The following is a 20,800-nucleotide window of genomic DNA, read 5'->3' as shown; positions in this document are numbered from 1 at the left end:
TCGAAAATGATAGGAGGACAGGGGAGATATGATTCAGACGTTCAAATACTTCAAAGGTATTAATGTAGAACAAAATCTTTTCCAGAGAAAGGAAAACGGTAATTTGAGGTTGAAGGGTGGTAGACTCAAGAGCAATGTAAGGAAATTCTTCTTTACGGAGAGGGTGGTGGATGCCTAGAATGCACTCCCAAGAGAGGTGGTGGAGACGAAAACGGTGATGGGATGAACACAGAGGATCTAGAACAGGGGTGTCAAAGTCCCTCAAGGGCCGCAATCCAGTTGGGTTTTCAGGATTTCCCCAATGAATATGCATGAGATCTATTAGCATACAATGAAAGCAGTGCATGCAAATAGATCTCATGCATATTCATTGGGGAAATCCTGAAAACCTGACTGGATTGTGGCCCTCAAGGAAGGACTTTGACACCCCTGATCTAGAATCAGAAAATAGTAGTAAATATTGAAGAACTAGGGCCAGTTCTGGACAGTCTTGCACGGTCTGTGTCTGTATATGGCCATTTGGTTGAAGATGGGCTAGGGAGGGCTTCAATGGCTGGGATGGTGTAGATGGGCTGGAGTGAGCTTTGACGGAGACTTCAGTAGATGGAACCTAAGAACAGTACCAGGCAGAGCTTTGGATTCTTGCCCAGAAATAGCTTAAAAAAACCCCAACGTTCTGAGCTACTGGGAGGACGGGATAAAAATCTAAATAAATAAACACTTTTTTTAAGATTGAATCAGGTTGGGCAGACTGGATGGACCATTCCGGTCTTTATCTGCCATCATTTACTATGTTATTATGTATACATGAGTGCGTGTGAATCTTCCGATGCAGGTCCATTGACTGAAATGTTTCTAAAAAAGGGTCAATTATTATCTGTACCCGAGTGTTGGGAGCATAATCTGTACAGCGCTGGAGTCCTTGGGGACAATTAAATTAAGTCTCACACATTGTTGTCATTTTAGAGTTCATTGCAGTGAAAGTTGATATCATATTTATTAAAGTTGTGTAAAGAAAGGATAGGATGGTGGGGGGAGAAACAAATGCTTAAACAAATTCGAGACTGGTGAAGTGGGTACTGAAATAGTAGCTGTGTGCTATAGGATCCCAATCAAATTCAAGTTCTGATGTTTCTCTCCATCTTTATTTCATCTCCTTTGCATATAAATATACTTTTTGGGATTTTGGGATATTCTACAAGAAAATTTATTAAAATTTATTTTCTATGATATAGAAACAGGGAGATTCTAGTACCCATTTTGAAGAAGATATAATATTCAATGCTACCTCATTCTCTGTGAAGCTCCTATTGAAGCAGCATGCAAAGTTGGCTCCGATTGAAAAGTTGCGAAACAGAAGGTGTATCAAGGCGTTGGTGACCTTGATGTCGAAGCATGCTCAGAGGAGAAACTTCTTGTAAGATGGAGAGTGAGACTGCTGATGATGTCATTTGGCATGCATTGGCTTACTTGATGCTAGAAATGCAGCTTTGCAGATGACATCACCATTCTCCTCCCCTTCGACCAACCAGCGCCCTCCATGGTAGGCACAATACATAGAACACTTGAAACAGTAGCAACATACAAACTAAAACTTAACCCTAACAAAACAAACTTCATCCTCCTAGAAAACAGCAAAACCCCAACCTTAACAAACCTAATAATAAACTCAATCTCATATCCCAAACAACCCATGCTAAAACTCCTTGGAGTGCCGATTGACAGAAGCTGTACCATGCAACCACAAATAAACAAAATAATAAAAACATAATTCGCAACTATGAGAAACCTAAGACAAGTTCGAAAATTCTTCGACAGAAAACAATTCCAACTCTTGGTACAATCTCTAATCCTAGGCCTAATAGACTACTGCAACATACTATATCTCCCCTGCCCAGTGACCACAATAAAACAACTACAAACAATACAAAACACAGCCCTAAGACTCATCTGTTCGCTGAAAAAATACGACCACATCACAGAGGCATACCACGACTCACACTGGCTCCCAATACAAGCCAGAGAACACTTCAAATTCTACTGCCTACTATTTAAAGCTATAAACGGAGACAGCCCAACCTACTAAAACAACCAACTAATTCAATCCACCTCAACCAGACACAAGAGAACCCACACACTATTCACACACCCACCAACCAAAAATGTCAGATGAAGAAAACTATACGACAACCTCCTGGCCACCAGAGCAGCAAAACTGGACAGACAACTCACCAATCTGCTGATCTCGACCACAGACTACAAAACCTTTAAAAAGAAACAAAAACCCTACTCTTCAAAAAATACATAAAACTAATATAACACAACCAGATCTGTCCCAAGCTTCACCTGCAATACTATACACTCCTTAACAAATTAGAAAATGTTCAAACTATTTCTTACATATTTCTTAATATGACAATTCTTATGTAATCCGCCTTGAACCGAAAGGTAATGGCGGAATAGAAATCACTAATGTAATGTAATATGTTGGCATTGTGTGACAAGGTGAGGCATGGGAATCCTTCTTAGCCTGTTTACTGGATGATGTCAGCTTCAGTACTGAGGAAGTTGCACCGAGAATATCCCTTGAAGCTGGTAGAAAGCTTCGACATCAAGGGAAAAACCATCAATGCAAGATCGAAGGAATTTTTCCTCTGACAGTCGAATAATTTAGTGACCGAAAGAGTGTCAATGCCTCTGACCGGAAATCCGTCTGAAGAAGGATCAAATGCCCAAAAACTAAAAAGTAAAAATTTTTTTAAAAAACTCCTGAGAAATTAAACTTGTACCACAGAAAATAAAAACAAAGAAAAATGATTCAGGAAGACCCCTCCAAAAATGGAAAAAAAATAGCGTAACTGGAGAGACTCCAATAACACATGTCTTAGCTCCACAGAAAACTAAGGACTGATGGTCCCACAAGCTGATGTTGGGCAGAAAGGCACTCACGCATGCACGGTACGGGCAATCTCAAGACTTCTAAAGAAGTTAAAGTGACAGTACATTTTTGCACTCTCCGTATTGGGCTCTGTGGATGACATCACCCATCTGTAAGAATATGTTGCCTGCTTGTCTTGGGATAACCACTTGACCGGATTGATCTAGCAAAATAAAAGAAATCAACATTTTCCTGCATGCAACTAATAAGCTACAGATCAACCGTGTTTCTTCTTTCCTTTGGATTATCTTTAGATTTAGTAGAGAAAGCTGCAAAGCAATCAAAAAAGAACTGGCCTTCACAGACATCTAGCCTTTTTTCACCAAACTGAACAGTTGATATACAGAACTCCTGTCCAGCAATTCACTGAAACAGGCTTTTTATTTAATTTTTACCTGGGAACTGGCCAACCTGCTGCTGTTGGTAGGAGTTCTGTGTTTGGTCCTGATACTGCGGGGGAGGTCTGGTGAGGTGGCGCTGAAGTTGCTGCTGCTGTTCCTGTTGGTGACGCTTCTCCTGTAAACGGATAAGAAAAAGCTCAAGACGTAGTAGTAGTGGTAAAAGGACAACTAAGGCAAGTAATACATCACTTTCAGTGAAATGCATTAGAAAATATCTGAAAAAGATTCAGTGCACAACTGTACAATAGATCTAAACTAAATAATACATCACTTTCAGTGAAATGCATTAGAAAATATCTGAAAAAGATTCAGTGCACAACTGTATAATAGATCTAAACTAAACTAAATCTTAAGTTTATATACCGCATCATCTCCACGGAAGTAGAGCTCGGCACGGTTTACAAGAACTTAAAAATGAGAAAGGGTAGGAAAAGGTTTACATAAGTTTACAAATCAAGTGGAAAAGTAAGGGAAAAGAAATTACATGTTAGAGAAGAGCCAGGTTTTTAGTTGCTTGCGGAATAAATGGAGGGAGCTCAGGTTCCGCAGCGGGATAGTAAGGTCATTCCAGAGACCTGTGATTTTGAAAAGAAGTGATTTTCCCAGTTTACCTGCGTGGAGAATACCATGTAGGGAGGGGAAGGATAGTTTTAATTTATGGGCGGTCCTGGTGGAGTCAGGGCACGAGGAGTTGAAAGAAAGTGTGATTAGGGAAGGAAGGATGCCGTGAATAATTTTAAAAGCCAGGCAAGAGCATTTGAATTGGACTCTGGAAATCACTGGGAGCCAATGAAGTTTGGCCAGGAGTGGGGAGACGTGGTCAGATTTACATTTTGCAAAAATCAGCTTGGCTGCCGTGTTCTGAATAAGCTGAAGTCTTTGGAGGCTTTTTTTTGTTAAGCATAGGTAAATGGCATTACAATAGTCAAGTTTGGAGAGGATGATGGATTGGACAAGAACGGCGAAATGTTTTTGGCGGAAGAAGGGTCTTGCTTTCCTTAGCATGTGGAGGCTGAAAAAGCATGATTTTGTCAAGGAGTTGAGGTGGTCGTTGAGAGAGAGAGAGAGGAATCGATAATGATGCCAAGGACCTTGCTTGAGAACTCAAGGTGTAAGGCAGTGCCTGAGGGCAGTGCGAAGAGGGTGGGCAGGTGTTCTAACTTTGGGCCGAGCCAGAGTAATTTTGTTTTTGATTCATTTAGTTTCATCTGTACCGAGAAGGACCAGGAGTGGAGTCTCATTATGCAGGATGTTATGTTATCGTGGAGGTTGGTGAGGTTCTGGTCTGTTTCAAGAAGGACAAGGATATCATCGGCGGATGTGTAGATTGTTTCAAAGGGGGAAAGCTGGAAGAGCTTCAATGAGGACATATAGATATTAAAAAGGATAGGGGAAAGGGGTGATCCCTGAAGGACACCGCAAGAAGGAGATCAAGGAGTGGACATGGTGCCATTAGAGTTGACAGTGTAGGAGTGAGAGCGAAGGAAGTTTGAAAACCAGTTAAGAACGGTGGAATCAATTCCTATCTTGGAAAGTTGATAAAGTAGTATGTCGTGGTGGACGACATCAAAAGCAGCAGAAAGGTCGAATTGTAACAGAACAGCGAATTTGTTTCGAGAGTGTAGTTGTTGCACCTTTGATATTAGGGAGACAAGGAGGGACTCGGTGCTGAAGCTGGGTCTAAAGCCATGTTGATAGGGGGAGAGAATGGAGAATCTCTCTAGATAAGAAGATAGCTGGGTAGCGACTATGGACTCAAGCAGTTTGGTTAGGAAGGGGATATTTGCTATGGGGCGGTAGTTCGATGGTGAGGAGGGGTCGAGATCAGCTTTTTTCAAAAGAGGGGATAAGGCAATGTGTCCCATTTCTGTAGAGAACAGGCCAGATAGTAGGGCAGTGATTACAAGATTGATGAGGGAGGAGATGGCCTGCGCAGGAATGTTATCGTAAAGGTAGGATGGGAAAGGATCTAGGATACATTTGCATGATTTCAATTTGAGACAAAGTTTAGAGATCTGGGATTCAGAGGCTATTTCGAAGGCAGTCCAGGATCTATCAGCAGGGATAGGATTGGAGTCGTTGGGAGGTAGAGAATTGTAGGAGATAGTTGGGGGGAAAGAGCTTCTTATGGTAATTATCTTATCGTTAAAAAATTTGGCTAGGCCGTTAGCAGATGGTGGAGAGAGGGGGGAGGTGGAGTCATTTTTTGAGGTTAAATTACGCCAGATGTTGAACAGTGTACTAGTTTGTTTTTTTGATCTGGTGATTTTGTCACCATAGAAATTTTTTCTTGCTTTTGTCAATATCGTGTTGTAGAACTTGATATTGTCTCTCCAGGATTGTCTGTCAGAAGGGGATTTCGATTTTTTCCATTTACGCTCCAGTGCTCGACATTTCTGCTTCAATTCCCTATGATATGGAAGATACCAGGGAGCTTTGCGGGAGTGGGAGATAAGTTTAGTACAGAGGGGAGCAAGAGCGCGGTAAGTGGATTCAGAAAGGGATACCCAGTTGTGCCAGTTGGAGTCAGGGTCGGTATGGCCAAGAGAAGGAGGGAGTTGGTTGAGAAATTGGGACCAAAACTGTTCACTCGTGATTTTTTTTGCGGTAGGTGATATAGTTTGTGACTCGGGGAGGAGTGCCCAGAAGGGACATGAAAATGGGAAGGCAGACGGAGCCAAGAAGGTGATCAGACCAGGGGATATGTTCCCAACGCGCTTCTTCAACAGAAGTTTTGTGTTCCGTCAGATCGAGGAAGCTGATGATATCTAGAGTATGCCCCTTATCATGGGTAGGGGTGGGCGGAGGGGCAGTGAAACCGAGGGAGGTGAGGAAGTCGTTGAAATCGGTTGCATCCTTGTTGGTGATATTGTCTAGGTGGAGGTTAATATTGCCAATGATCAATAGTCTCTGGAATTTTAGGAAGGCCCTTGTTATGGTCTCTAGGACGAGTTCGGAGGATTTGTTCCAGGGGGTGGGTAGGCGGTAAAGTAGCAGGATACCTAATGGGTAGGGTTGGAGTTCGTCGTTTACTGAGGCTAGCAAGAATTCTAGTGATGTATGGCTGCCCTTTTCAAGGAGCTGGACATTGAAAAATGATTTGTAAAGCAGGGCCAGGCCTCCTCCCCTCCGGTTGGTTCTGGGTGAGAAGAGACCATAGTAGCCAGGGGGCAGATGACAGTTAGCTACTCTGCACAACATAATGTACAAAATGTTTTATAACGTTGCTATGCCAATCTTTATTTTTCTCCCCCTCCTATTAATTGTTTAAATTTAAATAGCTGCTGATGCAGGAAGAATCAGTTGATTTAAGTAAAAAGGCCAGTACACATTAAAGTCCATATTGCAAGATATGTGATGTGACAGAGTTATGACTTAAGAATGTAGTCTCAATTGTGTCTGTAAACTAGCCCCCCAATTTTCTTTTTCATTGTCAGAGAAGCAATTCAAAGTTACACAAACGGGTCATGCAAGAAGCAGACATCTGTTCAAAAGGCAGGATACTAAGTGGTGAAACTTAGTCAGACCTGTTAACTGCTATTAACAAGCAGCCGTAAAAAATTACTGCAATTAAAACATTATTAGTCAAGATTTAAAAAGTTAAAAGCAGCTAATAAAATTAATACATCCCACCCTGCATTTCCCTTCCTCACTGGCTCTCCCCCCAACCCCACCCTTCCAAGTTCCTTACACAGCAGTAGCAGTGCAGCAACATCTATGCTGTCCGCTCTGGAGGCTCCATTTCTCATCTCTGAGGAAAATAGGAAATTGTATCAGAGGGACGAGATGGATCAGAAATATCATATTGATGTTGCTATGCTGTCATCTAAGGAACTTGGAAGATATAGGGGAGCAGAGAGCAAGCAAGGAGGAGGAGAGTGCGAGATGGACACAAAGAAGTAATAAGATGCTGGTAGGCATCTTTTAATTTTGTGATTAATTGCAATTAAAATTTTAAACAAAATGCATCCATATTAAGTTTCATTTCCTTTAGCTAGCTGTACTAATTTGAACAAGTAGGTGTTATCTCTACCTCCTTTGGGGAGCATAGAGATACAATTGGACCAAAACCCTGAACTCCCTGGGAGGCCCACTTTCTTTTGCTTCACCAGCATCCAGTGAGAAAATTTTTGTGAAGCACAAAATGATTTGTGAGCATTGCCAAAGGGGGTCATCCTCCACCCTCAAATGGGGCAGCCACCTGGGTTTCAGAGAGGCCAAGTGCCTCTGGCACTAATTCAATCAGGCAGACTCCAAGGAAAACATAGATCCCTGAAGCAGATCCTTTGTCCAAAGCCGACAAGGACTGAAGTCCTGTACTGCTTGCAGACCCCGAAAACAAAGCTGATGCAGAAACTTCTTCACATGTGGCCCCAAAATGGCCACCATTCCTGCATCGCCCAGAGCCTGCTCTCCAACCATCACCTCCCCCAAACCTGAGGATTTCAGCGCAAGCTGCAGTTGTCCACAGTACCCAACCACAGGATCTCTGGTCCTTACCAGTTCGGTGCACACCTTGCAGGGACATTTCCCCGAGACCTCTTGGCGTGGTCCACAGTGGAAGCACCGCTTAACCACCAGCGCTGACATACTGGGGTACGAAGCTGTTCTTGCTGGCACACAGCACAGCAATCTTCTCCCTTTCTGTCACTAAGCCATTACTGCAGCAAATCTGCTAAACAGGGAAACACTTCTCCTGCTGCCTCAGGAAATCCCCCTGCCTACCAGCAAGGGTTCCCCAAAGGCAGATGGTTAAAAGCTGTTGGGAATTCAGCTTCTCCGATGTTGGGCAGTTACCACTAGAGCTGTTAAGAGTGAAATTTGAACTGCCGGCCTAGGAAATCCCTTTCTCACCTGCATAAGGAATCCCCTAGCTGCCATGTGAACAGGCCAATTCCTGCCTCTGTCTTTCAGCCACCTTGTAAAAATATCTATATTTATAAACGTACTGTAGTAACATAATAAAAATCTACTTTTTTTTTTTCAAACCAGCTGAACTCTGCTGAGCTTGTTTATTATGTGGTTCTGATTGCAAAACAGCTGGACATTATGATGCACCCGAATTTGATTGAAGTATTTGAACCACATGGGACATTAAAGGGCCTCACAATTCCAATGCTTCAGTTAGGATGAAATACAGGATGCAAATACAGATTAAACTCTGGGGTAAGGGAAAATATTTGAAATAGTTTGTCCTGCATTAGGAGGTCTCACAAGAGAGCAGGGTGTGCTTTGTGTGCCTGTGGGGGAGACAGGCTAAATTCAGGAATTCAGGGTATGTGCAAGGAGGTGGGGGCAGGAAGTGTCCTAAAGATTATGTATCCTTGGCCCCTGCGTAGAACTCTACAAGTGCATTAGCGCAGAACTTCTTCAAGATTAAGCTTATTGTTCTGGCCTAGAGTTATTTGGGGACAGAAATCAAACCAGTCCCTGCTGAAATTAAATCTGTTCCCACAAATAATCTCTTCCATCCCCACCTGTCCCCATAAACTTCAGAAGTAGTTATTTCATTTAATTATGCTACTGAATTAAAGGCTCTGGTAGAAACCCATATACAAATAAGCAAATACACTTTATTAATTTGGAAATATTAACTGGGAAGAATACATACTTTGTAAATGGGTCTCTGCCAGTGCCTCTAATGTAAATACTCCAGCTGATGAGGACCCTCAAGCTATGTCAGCTGAGGACTTCCTCTGAAGGTGGCCAGGGGTCCCTTCTGCCAACCTTGGCAGCGTCCCTGAGTCAAAGTGGGTTTTGCTGTGTTTGTGCCTGCCATGTTCATGTAAAAAGAGTATAACTAAACAGAACACTGCACCCTGAAACAGTAAGTTGCATACGAAACATGCATGTCAGCGGTGGCTCAGTTTGGTTATACAACACACCAGTTTTTTCAGATAAGTTTCAATAAGTACAAATTAATATGCATGAGTTTATAATAAGTAAATATCTATACATATGAGCTGATGAAGAAGCATTGTGGTGATTACTCCATAAAGCTGTGCATTTAGAGTGCTGCTTCTGATGGCTCTTGAGATATAAAAAGATTGCTAAGTTATATAACATAAAATAAATCTTTATTTGTATACCACCAAAGCCTTTCAGTTCGAGGCTGTTTACAGATGCTAAAATAAGATGGGTACTATTAAACTTTCCTCATCTTGAACTGAAAAGGTATGATGGGATGTAAATAAAGCTATTAAAGAGAACCCGAACTAACTTACCCGTCAGCAGCGTCTGGAATGCTTGTAACGCCAACCAGATGGCTCTAGTCTCCAGAACATTGATCGACCAGGACGCCTCCTCCAGAGACCAGCTGCCCTGAGCCGAGCAACCGAGTCACTGAGGGGACTGGCATCCATGAGAAGCACTGTCCACTGAGGCTGATCCAGACTCACTCCCTGCACCAAATTGGAAGCCTGTAGCCACCCGTGGAGGCTGCAGTGAACTAACCCCCGAAGAAGTACGGGAGTCTCCAGATCGTGCAGATGAGACAACCACCACCAGAGAAGAGCCCACCTGACAATATCTAGGGAGGCCACCATCGACCCCAAGACCTGAAGAAATCCCTGTGCCCAAGGAAACCGACAATCAAACAGAAATTGAATCTGTGACTAACTTGCACACTCGGGCCTCTGGGAGGAATACTCTCCCCAAGCTGGTTTTGAAGAGAACCCCGGGGTACTCCAGGCGCTGAGTCAACTTTGTTTTTGGACAAGTTGACCACCCATCCCAGTTAATGCAGAACTCCACAACCTGAGCCGTAACCCGGGAGCTCTCCTGACTGGACTTTTCTCGAATCAACCAGTCATCCAAATAGGGATGAACCAGAATGCTCTCCTTGTGTAAGGCTGCTGCCACCACCACCACCATAATATTGGTGAAAGTCTGCGAAGCCGTGGCTAGGCCAAAAGGAAGGACACAAAACTGATAGTGCTTTCCCAAAATTGCAAAGCAAAGGAAACACTGATGGGAGGCCTGAATCAGAACATGCAGGTAGGCCTCTGTCAGATCGAGAGAAGTGAGAAATTCCCCAGGCTGAACCGCCACAATGATCGATCTCAGGGTCTCCATACGAAAAGACAGAACTGTGAGCACCCTTTTGACACCCTTCAGATCCAAAATGGGCCAAAAGGACCCCTCTTTCTTGGGAACCACAAAGTAAATGGATTACCTGCCGGTGCAAACCTCCCGAGGAGGTACTGGGTCCACCACTTTAAGGTTCAGCAACTCTTGCAGCGTCTGCCAAAAAGCCCGCCATTTCCAAGCTGTCCGACAAGGAGAAACGAGAAAACAATCTTGCAAGGGCCAGGAAAACTCCAGAGCATATCCGTCCCGAATCACCTCCAGAATCCACTGATCCGTTGTGATCTTGGCCCACCACTGGTAAAACTCCCGCAACCAGGAACCCATCGGCACCAGGTGAAGGGCCCGCAAGAAGTCATTGTGCTAGGCGGGCGGCAGAAGGCCCTCAGGAGGAGTTACAAACACCCCCCCCCCCGGTCAGGCATCCCAAAAGGACTGCATGCGCTGAAAGAAATGATACCTGGAAGGAAAACTGGAAGGAAAAGAAGCTGCCCCCTGATGAGGGCAGTATCGACGAAAACATGCAACCACCCTCGGGCAACACCACCCCTTCACAGACGAATGAGAACAGTCCTGAGGAAGATGGAGCACCTTAGAATCAATTAAGGCCTGAACCAACTTGTCCAAATCCTAGCCAAACAAGAATGAACCCCGAAAGGGAAATTTAGCAAACTTAGCCTTAGACGCCGTATCCGCCAAACAACCCTGGAGCCGCAGAGTACAGTGAGCCGCCACACCGAGAGTCTTGGACTTGACCGAAGTCCGCAGCAAATTATACAAGGCATCCGAGAGATAAGAAACGCCCAACTCAGTCACATCCTGATCCACCAAGGACCAGTTGTCAGACTCCCGGTCAAGGACATGCTCGGACTACTGAAAACAAGCCCGGGCCACTAGACCGCCACACATTGCTGCCTGGACCGCCAGGGCAGTCACGTCAAAACTTTGCTTAAGAAGGGACTCCAGCTGACAATCCTCAGAGTCCCACAAGGCTGAGCCACCCTCAGCCGGAACCGTATGCTGATGCACTATGGTCGAGACCACCGTATCAACCACAGAGGACTTCAAGGTGTTCCTATCCCCATCAGGGATGGGAAATAGCAGAGTCATGGACCACTCAAATCGAAAAGGCGTTTCTGGCGCCATCCATTGCGCAAGCACTATGTCCTGAATAGCCTGATGCATAGGAAAAGAACAGGTCGAATAGACCCCTGAAGCAGGGGGTCCACCACATGTGGGGGCTCCTTTACATCCTCCTCAAAATGCAAAACCAATGAAACTTGAAGAATAAGTTCCTGGAGCTATCCCCACTGGAAAATGCGCACCACAAACGCATCCTCGGCAGCCAGCTGCTCCAGAAAACACATGACATGTGGGGAGAGTGTGGCGCAATGGTTAAAGCTACAGCCTCAGCACCCTGAAGTTGTGGGTTCAAACCCATGCTGCTCCCTGTGACCTTGGGCAATTCACTTAATCCCCCCATTGCTCCAGATACATTAGATAGATTGTGAGCTCACCGGGACAGACAGGGAAAAATGCTTGAGTACCCGAATAAACTCATATAAACCGTTCTGAGCTCTCTTGAGAGAACGGTATAGAAAATTGAATAAATAAAATAAATGACAGCGGCATCTGTCCCTCCAAGAGGATCTTGACGGTCCAAGTCCTCATCAGGAGAAAACACCTCTGCAAATAAAAAATCCTTGTCCCACAAGCCATGCTAAAACAAAAACTGGGGAAAGCCCCCCTGGTGGCAAAGCAGAACTCACTGCCAAGGCAGGAGACCAGCAGAACCCTGCTCCTGTCTATCTAAGACAGGAGGGAAGGTCACCTGAGGCTGCAGACAAGATGGTGGAGCTTCCCATCAAAACTAGTGAAAAACCTGCCAAAAAAGACTCTCCTGAGGCCTACAGTGGCAAAGAGGGCTGAAAAAACCCAGCCGCTAAAACAGGAAAGCATGAAAAGGGAAAAGGGAGTTCTCAGAACTATCGGCGGTAAAGGAAACCCTATTTATCTGAACATCGTTGGCTGAGGAAATCCCTGTGTGAGCAAGTAGGGGATGTCCAGCTTCCTCACTGCCTGCTGCCGACTTGTGGTGCACACGCGTAGGGGAACCCTGCTCGCTGGCACCCGAAGCCAGCGAGGATTTCCCTTCATGCTGGCCGGTGCACTTTATGCACATACCAGCCACATCGACCACACGCCTGGAGCACTTTTTCCCTTTAAAAGTGCTCATTGTGAAAACTGCTACAAAATACAAAAATACAAGTGCTGGTTAGCAATAAAGCACAGTTACTTACCGTAACAGGTGTTATCCAGGGACAGCAGGCATATATTCTCACATGTGGGTGACGTCATCTACGGAGCCCCGATGCGGAAGCATTTTCAAGCAAACTTGATTGAAGATTTAAGTTTGCTCTGCTGCTCCACGCATGCGTGCCTTCCTGCTCCACTAGGGGGTGCATCCCCTCGTGGTCTCCAGTTCACTTAACTAGCCAAGAAGCCAACCTCGGGGAGGTGGGCGGGTTGTGAGAATATATGCCTGCTGTCCCTGGATAACACCTGTTACGGTAAGTAACTGTGCTTTATCCCAGGACAAGCAGGCATGATATTCTCACATGTGGGTGACCTCCAAGCTTACTGAAGAGGGATGGAGGGAAGTTGGCAATTTAAGCAAATAGATTTCGCAATACCGATTGGCCGAACCGGCCATCGCTTCTGGACAGGGAGTCCAGACAGTAGTGGGAGGTGAAGGTATGAACCGAAGACCATGTGGCAGCCTTGCAGATTTCCTCGATAGGTGTGGACCTGAGGAACGCTACGGAGGCTGCCATCGCTCGGACTTTGTGTCCCGTTACTCGACCATGCAGTGCGAGACCAGTCTGAGCGTAGCAAAAGGAGATGCAATCGGCCAACCAGTTGGACAAGGTGCGTTTGGAAACTGGGTGGCCTAACCGGTTTGGGTCGAAGGACAGAAACAGTTGTGGGACTTTCCGGTGTGGCTGAGTGCGTTGGAGGTAAAAGGCCAACGCTCTTTTGCAGTCAAGAGTGTGGAGCGCCACTTCTCCGGGGTGAGAGTGGGGCTTGGGAAAAAACACGGGTAAGACGATGGACTGATTGAGATGGAAATCAGACACTACTTTAGGTAGGAATTTTGGATGGGTGCGGAGTACCACCTTGTCGTGATGGAATACCGTGAAGGGTGGGTCCACTACCAGCGCTTGTAGCTCACTAACCCGCCGTGCGGAAGCGAGCGCGAGTAAGAAAATTACCTTCCAAGTGAGGAATTTTGGATGGCATTTGTCTAGTGGCTCAAATGGAGGTTTCATTAATTGAGCCAGAACCACGTTAAGGTCCCAAACCACCGGGGGAGGTTTGAGAGGGGGGTGGACGTTCAGCAGACCCTTCATGAAGCGAGTGACTAAGGGATGGAGCGAGAGGGCTTTCCCTTCCAGGGGCTGATGAAAGGCCGCAATCGCACTGAGGTGTACTCGAATGGAGTTGGTCTTTAGGCCGGAATGAGATAGTTGAAGTAGATAGTCAAGGACCAGGGGGACGGGGACCGACACCGGGTCCTGGCTGTGGGAGGAGCACCAGGTTGAGAATCTGGTCCACTTTTGGGAGTAGCAGGTTCTCGTCGAGGTTTTTCTGGAGGCCTCCAATATCTCCTTGACTGATTGAGACACGGGGAGAGCTGTCAGGGGGAGAGAAACCAAGCATTCAGATGAAGAGACTGAAGATTGGGATGTAACAGTGAACCCTGGCCCTGTGACAGTAGAGAGGGAAACAGAGGCAGAGGTAGTGGATCTCTGACACTGAGTTGAAGTAGCAGGGAAAACCACGGCTGGCGTGGCCAGCGAGGGGCAATCAGGATCAGGGTGGCTTGTACTGTTTTCAGGTGGACAAGCGTCCGCAGTATCAGAGGAAACGGCGGGAACGCGTATAGGAACCTTCCCTCCCAGTCGAGGAGGAAGGCGTCGGCCTCGAGTCGGTCCGGGGAGTATATCCGGGAGCAGAAGAGAGGCAGCTTGTGATTGTGCGGGGACGCGAACAGGTCTATTTGAGGTGTCCCCCACCGTTCGAACACTCCTCGCAGGATCTGGGAGTGTAGTGACCACTCGTGTGGCTGGAGGAGGCGGCTGAGTCTGTCCGCCAGGCAGTTTTGTTCTCCTTGTATGTACACTGCTCGAAGGAAGGTGTTGTTGGAGATTGCCCATTTCCAGAGGCGCAGAGCTTCCCGACAAAGGGGCCAAGACCCTGTCCCCCCTTGTTTGTTTACGTAGTACATCGCTACCTGGTTGTCGGTTCGGATGAGAACCACTCGGTCGTGGAGCAGATGTTGGAAGGCTACAGCTGCGAGGTAGATGGCCCGAAGTTCTAGCACGTTGATGTGGCAGCGACGGTCTTGTGCTGACCACATTCCTTGGGTGCGTAGGCCATCCAGATGGGCTCCCCAAGCGTACTCCGACGAGTCCGTGGTGAGTACCTTGCTGTGGGGTGGGGTGAGGAAGAGCAAACCTTTGGAAAGATTTGAAGAGTCGGCCCACCAGCGGAGCGATCGTTGCAATGAAGGAGTCACTGTCACGGAGCGGTCGATCGGGTCCCGGTCTTGACGCCATTGAGACGCCAGGGTCCATTGAGGGATTCTCAGATGGAGGCGGGCGAAGGGTGTGACATGGACGGTGGAGGCCATGTGGCCCAGAAGGGTCATCATCTGTCGAGCTGATACCGAGGTCAGCAGGGAGCTCCTTCGGCTCAGACTTACTAACGCCTCCAGGCGCGGAGGGGGGAGGAAGGAACGGAGGCGAACCGTGTCCAGCGTGGCCCCGATGAACTGTAGGGACTGCGAGGGGCGTAGTTGGGATTTTGGGAAGTTTATTTCGAACCCCAGACTTTGTAGGTAGGTAATAGTCTGTTGGGTCGCTGAGATAACCCCTTCCCTGGACGGGGCTTTGATTAGCCAGTCGTCCAGGTAGGGGAATACCTGGAGGCCCTGGGAACGTAAGGTTGCTGCTACCACCACGAGGCACTTGGTGAAGACCCGAGGTGATGATGCTAGTCCGAAGGGGAGGACTCGGTATTGTAGGTGCCAGTCCCCTACTTGGAAGCGCAAGAACTTGCGGTGAGCGGGGTGCACTGGGACATGTGTGTACGCCTCCTTGAGATCGAGGGAGCAGAGCCAGTCGCCCTCGTCGATCAGGGGGTAAAGTGTTGGTAGTGAGAGCATCCGAAACTTTTCCCGTACCAGGAATTTGTTGAGGCGTCTCAAGTCTAGTATTGGGCGTAGGTCTCCCGTTTTTTTCGGTACCAGGAAGTAGTGGGAGTAGAAGCCCTTCCCCCGTTGGTCGGGGGGAACCTTCTCCACTGCTCTCAGGCGAAGCAGGTTTCGAGCTTCGGAGAGGAGTAGGGGTAGCTGAGTCCGGTTGGGAGGGCAATTCCTTAGGGGGTTGTCCGGAGGAATGGCCCGAAAGTTGAGAGAGTACCCTGATGAGATCACGCCAAGGACCCATGCGTCCGACGTGATTTGTTCCCAGTGAGGGTAAAAAGCTTTGAGTCGACCCCCGATGGGAAGGCGGCCTGGGACTATGGCGGAGGGGGCCCGCCCCCTTCCGCGTGTCTCGTCAAAAGGACGGTGATGGTTTGGTGGTCGCGGGCGGTTGGGACTTGGGCATGGCCCTGTGGTGGGCTTGCGGACATCTGGGTGGGGGCCGCGAGAAAGCAGGGGTGGACTTTTGTGGGTAGCGGCGCGGAGGGGCCCTGTATGGCCTGGACACCGGCGGTTTGGGCTTTTGTCGGACAAGGGAGGCAAACGAGTGTTCATGTTCGGAGAGGCGTTTTGTCGCCGCCTCGATAGTGTCATCGAACAATTCCTTTCCCACGCAGGGGAGGTTAGCCAACCGGTCCTGTAGGTTGGGGTCCATGTCGACCAGGCGCAGCCAGGCTAGTCGGCGCATGGCGATAGCGAAGGCTGCTTCTCTGGAGGAGAGTTCGAAGCCATCGTAGGCCGCGTGGAATAGATGAAGGCGCAGGTTGGAGAGGGACTCTAAAAGCAGGCCGAACGTTCCTTGCCGGGAGGCCGGTAGGTCAGTCTCAAAGGCTCTCAATAGTCCAATGAGGTGTTTGAGGTATGATGTGAAGGTGAAAGTGTAGCTTTGCACCCTAGAGAACATCATTGCGTTTTGGTATAGTCTCCTGCCGAACTTATCCAGGGTTCGGCCTTCTCGGCCTGGGGGGACCGCTGCTGAGACCCGGGACGGGTGGGCCTTTTTCAAGGAGGATTCTACTAGCAGCGATTGGTGGGAGAGCTGTGGTTGCTCGAATCCCGGGTAAGGTACTGTGCGGTACTTGGCCTCCATTTTGGAGGGTACGGCCGTGACCATGTAGGGGGTCTCCAGGTTCCTGAAGAAGGCCTGTTGGAGTACCGGGTTGGGTGGTAAGCGAAGGGACTCTCTGGGCAGTGATGGCATATCCAGCTCCGCCAGGTACTCCTTAGAGTATCTGGAGTCGGACTGGAGGTCTAAGTCCAATGCGTGGCCCATGTCTTGGACAAAACGAGTGAAGGATGGGCGAGATGTCCCCGGGGCCCCGTGCGGGGTCGGGGAACGAGACCTTCGTCGGGTGGAGAAGGATAGGGAGGCTTCCCTCGAGTATCGAGGTTAATGCTCTGATCCATGCTCCGAGACTGGGGAAGCACTGTGAGAGTGTTCCGGGGTTGTCGATCTTTGGCGTCTCGAGGAGCCCCTCAGAGACGATGCCGGGGTTAGGGGTACCGATCGATGTCGGATCGGTGACCTCGATCCGGACTCCCTCGGAGAATACGTCCGAGGGGGGGTTCGGAGGATGCGCGGGTTGGAGAGTGATAACTCAGCCACCCTTAGTGGTCCCGTACGAGGTGTGGGAGAACGGCCTCGTAGAGTTGGTGAACCTCGGGCCTTCTTGGAGGTACGGCGGTTCGAGGTTTCTGTCGTTCTAGCCCGACGTTTTGCCCCTCGGCGGTCTGCGGAGGGGGAACGTCTCGGGTGCCTCGGCGAGGAGTCCGAGGAGGATGGGATGTGGCGAGGATTGCGCACCCTTCCTCGAGGTTGTTCGATGTGAGGCTCAGGCTGGTCTGGCACATTCGAGGTCGAGGCCGATTGAAACTGGGCCATTGCAGCGGACAGCTCCGACGTGATCATCGCTCGGAGTAGGTCCTGGAAGACGGGCACGGACAGCATCGAAGGCATGTCCACTGCCTCGGTGCGCTCCACCGGGGGCGACCTCGTATCAGAGTATTCCCGTGTGGTGGAGGCACGGCCTGAAGGCTTGGAGGGCTTAGACGGGGCTGTAAGCCTGGGGCTTCCGGCATGCGTTGCCATTGTCCCCGAGGCTGGCTTCTTCGCTGTTACAGAACCTGAAGAGGGAAGAGGGGACTTACCCGGAGCCGAGGCTTTCTGTTGTCCCGAGGACTTCGGGGTCGAGTCTCGAGGCGATGCCGAGGTATCCGGGGCCGAGGTCAAGGCCGGGGCCGAGGCCGGGGCCGACCTCGAGGCGGAGGGTTGGTCCGGGGTGAAGAGGTCCGCCATGCGGGCTTTCCTTCGGCGGAGGGCCCTGTTTTGGAAAATAGCGCACTGGGGGCAGGAGTCGGTTGGATGAGCCGCCCCCAGACAGAGGATGCACCGGCGATGCGGATCTGTGAGAGAAAGAAGCCGCTCGCACCGGGTGCACTTTTTAAAGCCGGTCAAAGGCCGGGACATTAAATCGAAAGTAGCCGCGGCTCGATTAGCCACGCGGCCACGGGGACCCGGAAGCCTCCGGGTCGTTGAAAACGAAGCAGGAATCAATTAAGAAAGGTAAAGAATTCGCGCACAGCGACTTAATCGTGAAAAAACAAGAAAAAATCGCGGTGCTAGAAGGCAGTTGGGGCAGAGCCTGAAAAACACGGCTTCTAGGCTTGCGGAAAAATTTGAACTGGAGACCACGAGGGGATGCACCCCCTAGTGGAGCAGGAAGGCACGCATGCGTGGAGCAGCAGAGCAAACTTAAATCTTCAATCAAGTTTGCTTGAAAATGCTTCCGCATCGGGGCTCCGTAGATGACGTCACCCACATGTGAGAATATCATGCCTGCTTGTCCTGGGATAAAAACCAATATACCTTAATTGAAGGCTTCCCTTCAGACCAGCACTGCCTCAGGCCTTTTTTTTTCCAATACAACATTGAAGTAAATTGAACAGAGTGGAAAGCTTACAGCTGAGGCACCTCTATAGAAAAATTTTTTGGGGGGCGGAATGGGGGGAGGGACTCAACCCATCGAGTGTGGCACCCCCGAGGTTGGATAGACCCCTGAAAGGGTCCCCCAAGCTCAATCCGGCACCACAAAAGGGAACAAGATCAATTAAAAAAAAAAATCCAACAGCCCTACACTAAACCAGGGAAAGACTGCACAGGCTTACCACCTTCACCTGCTAGAGACTGAGAGCAGACTGATTGTACTTGGGACTGCAAAGTCCACTTAAACTAAAGCCAAAAGTTTGTGTCTCAGTCTCCACCTGCTGGGTCGTGATAAGCTATTACCCATTAGTTTCTGTGTCAGTCTGGAGGGACAATAAAGAATTCTCCTCTTTCTATTCCCTCCCCCACCTCAGCATTTTTTTCCCTCCCGCCTATGTCTCAAATTCATAAGAACATAAGCATGGCCTCTGCCGAGTCAGACCATGGGTCCATCATGCCCAGCAGTACGCTCCCGTGGCGGCATGACCTGTAAGTGATCTTATACCTAAAACATTCTATTCCTTAATCCTTTAATATCCTGTATGGTAACCCTCTAACTATACCCTTCCTTCTGTGTGCAAATGCGTTCCCTCCCTCGTGTCCCCTCCCTCCTTTTGTCCCAAGTTCATGCCCCTCCCATGTCCCAACATGCTCCCTCCCTCGTCCCAAGTTCATGCCCCCTCTCTCCCTTTCTTGTCCCAATGCACTTGGCTCCCTTCCTCTCTTCTGTAGCCCAAGTTCATGTCCCACCCTTCCAATGGGAGTGTACCAGAGCCATCCAGGAGGAACTCCTTCTTCCTGCCACACTTGCTTCACAGGGCTGCGGGCACCAATTCCTGCATAATGCTGACCCGGAAGCATTCCCTTTAATGTTAGCTCTGACGTTGAAGAGAAGACTTCTGGGTCAGCTGCATGCAGAGTGCGCTGCACGTAGCTTTGTGGAGGGGCAAGTGCAACAGGAGGGCAGGAAGGAGGCGCTGCTTGGATGAGCAAGGTAATTCTTCTGAAAACCCCTCAAGAGGTGCTTCTATCCCTGTGACCCCAGGGGGGAAACCTAGAGCCCTGTTCTGCGCAGGGGTTCTCCTCTCCCCCCCCCCATGCAGGTCTCTATTCTGGGCCTCCTAACATACCTGTTCAGCCAGGAGCTGCTGCTGCCTTTGTCCTATCAGGAACTGTTTCTGTTGTTCCATTAACATTTGCTGCTTTTGTTGCTGTTCCCGCTGTTTCTGACGATCCAACAGCATTTGATGCTGCTTCATTACTACTGCTCGCTGTTGGCTATTAAGGTATGCTGCACTGCTAGGATTACTGGCAATTGAAACTGCAGGAGGCTGCGTGCCAACACTGGGTCCCGGCACAGAAACAGGAACACGAGAGACATTAGGTGATGGTTTCTGATCCTGTAGGACAAAGATGTCACAATAATTTTAAAGGCCCTATGTAGTTTAGTTTCAATGTAAGTATCAGACATTTCAGGACAATAACATCCATTTGCCTCTTCTCATCATATAAAATGGACAAAAGTCATACTGAAAACATTTGGAATGTAATATGTATGTTATGTACTTCCTTGGGTGTACATAACATTTATATCTACTGACCAATCAAGATCTATGTCCCTTGTACTTCAGGCATCCATAGGGGGATAACAAGAGAGGTGCACTAAGACACACCCTCAACTAATGTTTGAAAAGAAATGCAGATATTCAAGTTTAACCTTTTAACTGGCAGATGGTGAAACGATTGGTTTACATAACTTGATGTTGGACGAGAGCAACAGTGCCACATAATAGGCATTTGGAGTTGCAGATCTTCTATAAGAGCAATAGAAAACACATGTTGCTTCTGAGCAACAATGCCAAATAAAGGTTTTTTTTTTTTTTTTTTTTAAAAAGAGGATACTAAATGTAAAGAGTTTCTGTTTTTTTTTTTTTTTAATTAAAACAGTATGAATGTGCTGTTTAGCTTTTGTCAAATCTCTGGAGTGTTCTTAGGCATATCAGTTACTAACTGGTGTATTCTTACATGACATTCAGTGATTATGTTCAGCACTAAAACATATGATTAGAAATATGCTACCGGTATTTATATTGTTTCAACTTAGTAGTTTGGTCTTGCTCCTTTGG

At 48.0% G+C, this 20,800-nt stretch overlaps 1 protein-coding gene across 1 annotated transcript in view; it reads right to left on the bottom strand.

Moving 5' to 3' along the window:
- MAML1 (mastermind like transcriptional coactivator 1) overlaps positions 1-20,800 on the bottom strand; it is a 149,458-nt gene that overhangs the window by 26,074 nt on the left and 102,584 nt on the right. The window contains exons 3-4 of the mRNA XM_033927230.1: positions 19,805-20,074; positions 3,334-3,454 (exon numbers count right to left, since the gene is read on the bottom strand). Coding sequence (XP_033783121.1) covers positions 3,334-3,454; positions 19,805-20,074 — 391 coding nt within the window. The remainder of the gene's footprint in view (positions 1-3,333; positions 3,455-19,804; positions 20,075-20,800) is intronic.

This window comes from Geotrypetes seraphini, chromosome 18 (genome assembly GCF_902459505.1).
Source record: "Geotrypetes seraphini chromosome 18, aGeoSer1.1, whole genome shotgun sequence".
Taxonomy (NCBI): domain Eukaryota; kingdom Metazoa; phylum Chordata; class Amphibia; order Gymnophiona; family Dermophiidae; genus Geotrypetes; species Geotrypetes seraphini.
This window is presented reverse-complemented; position numbering and strand designations above follow the sequence as displayed.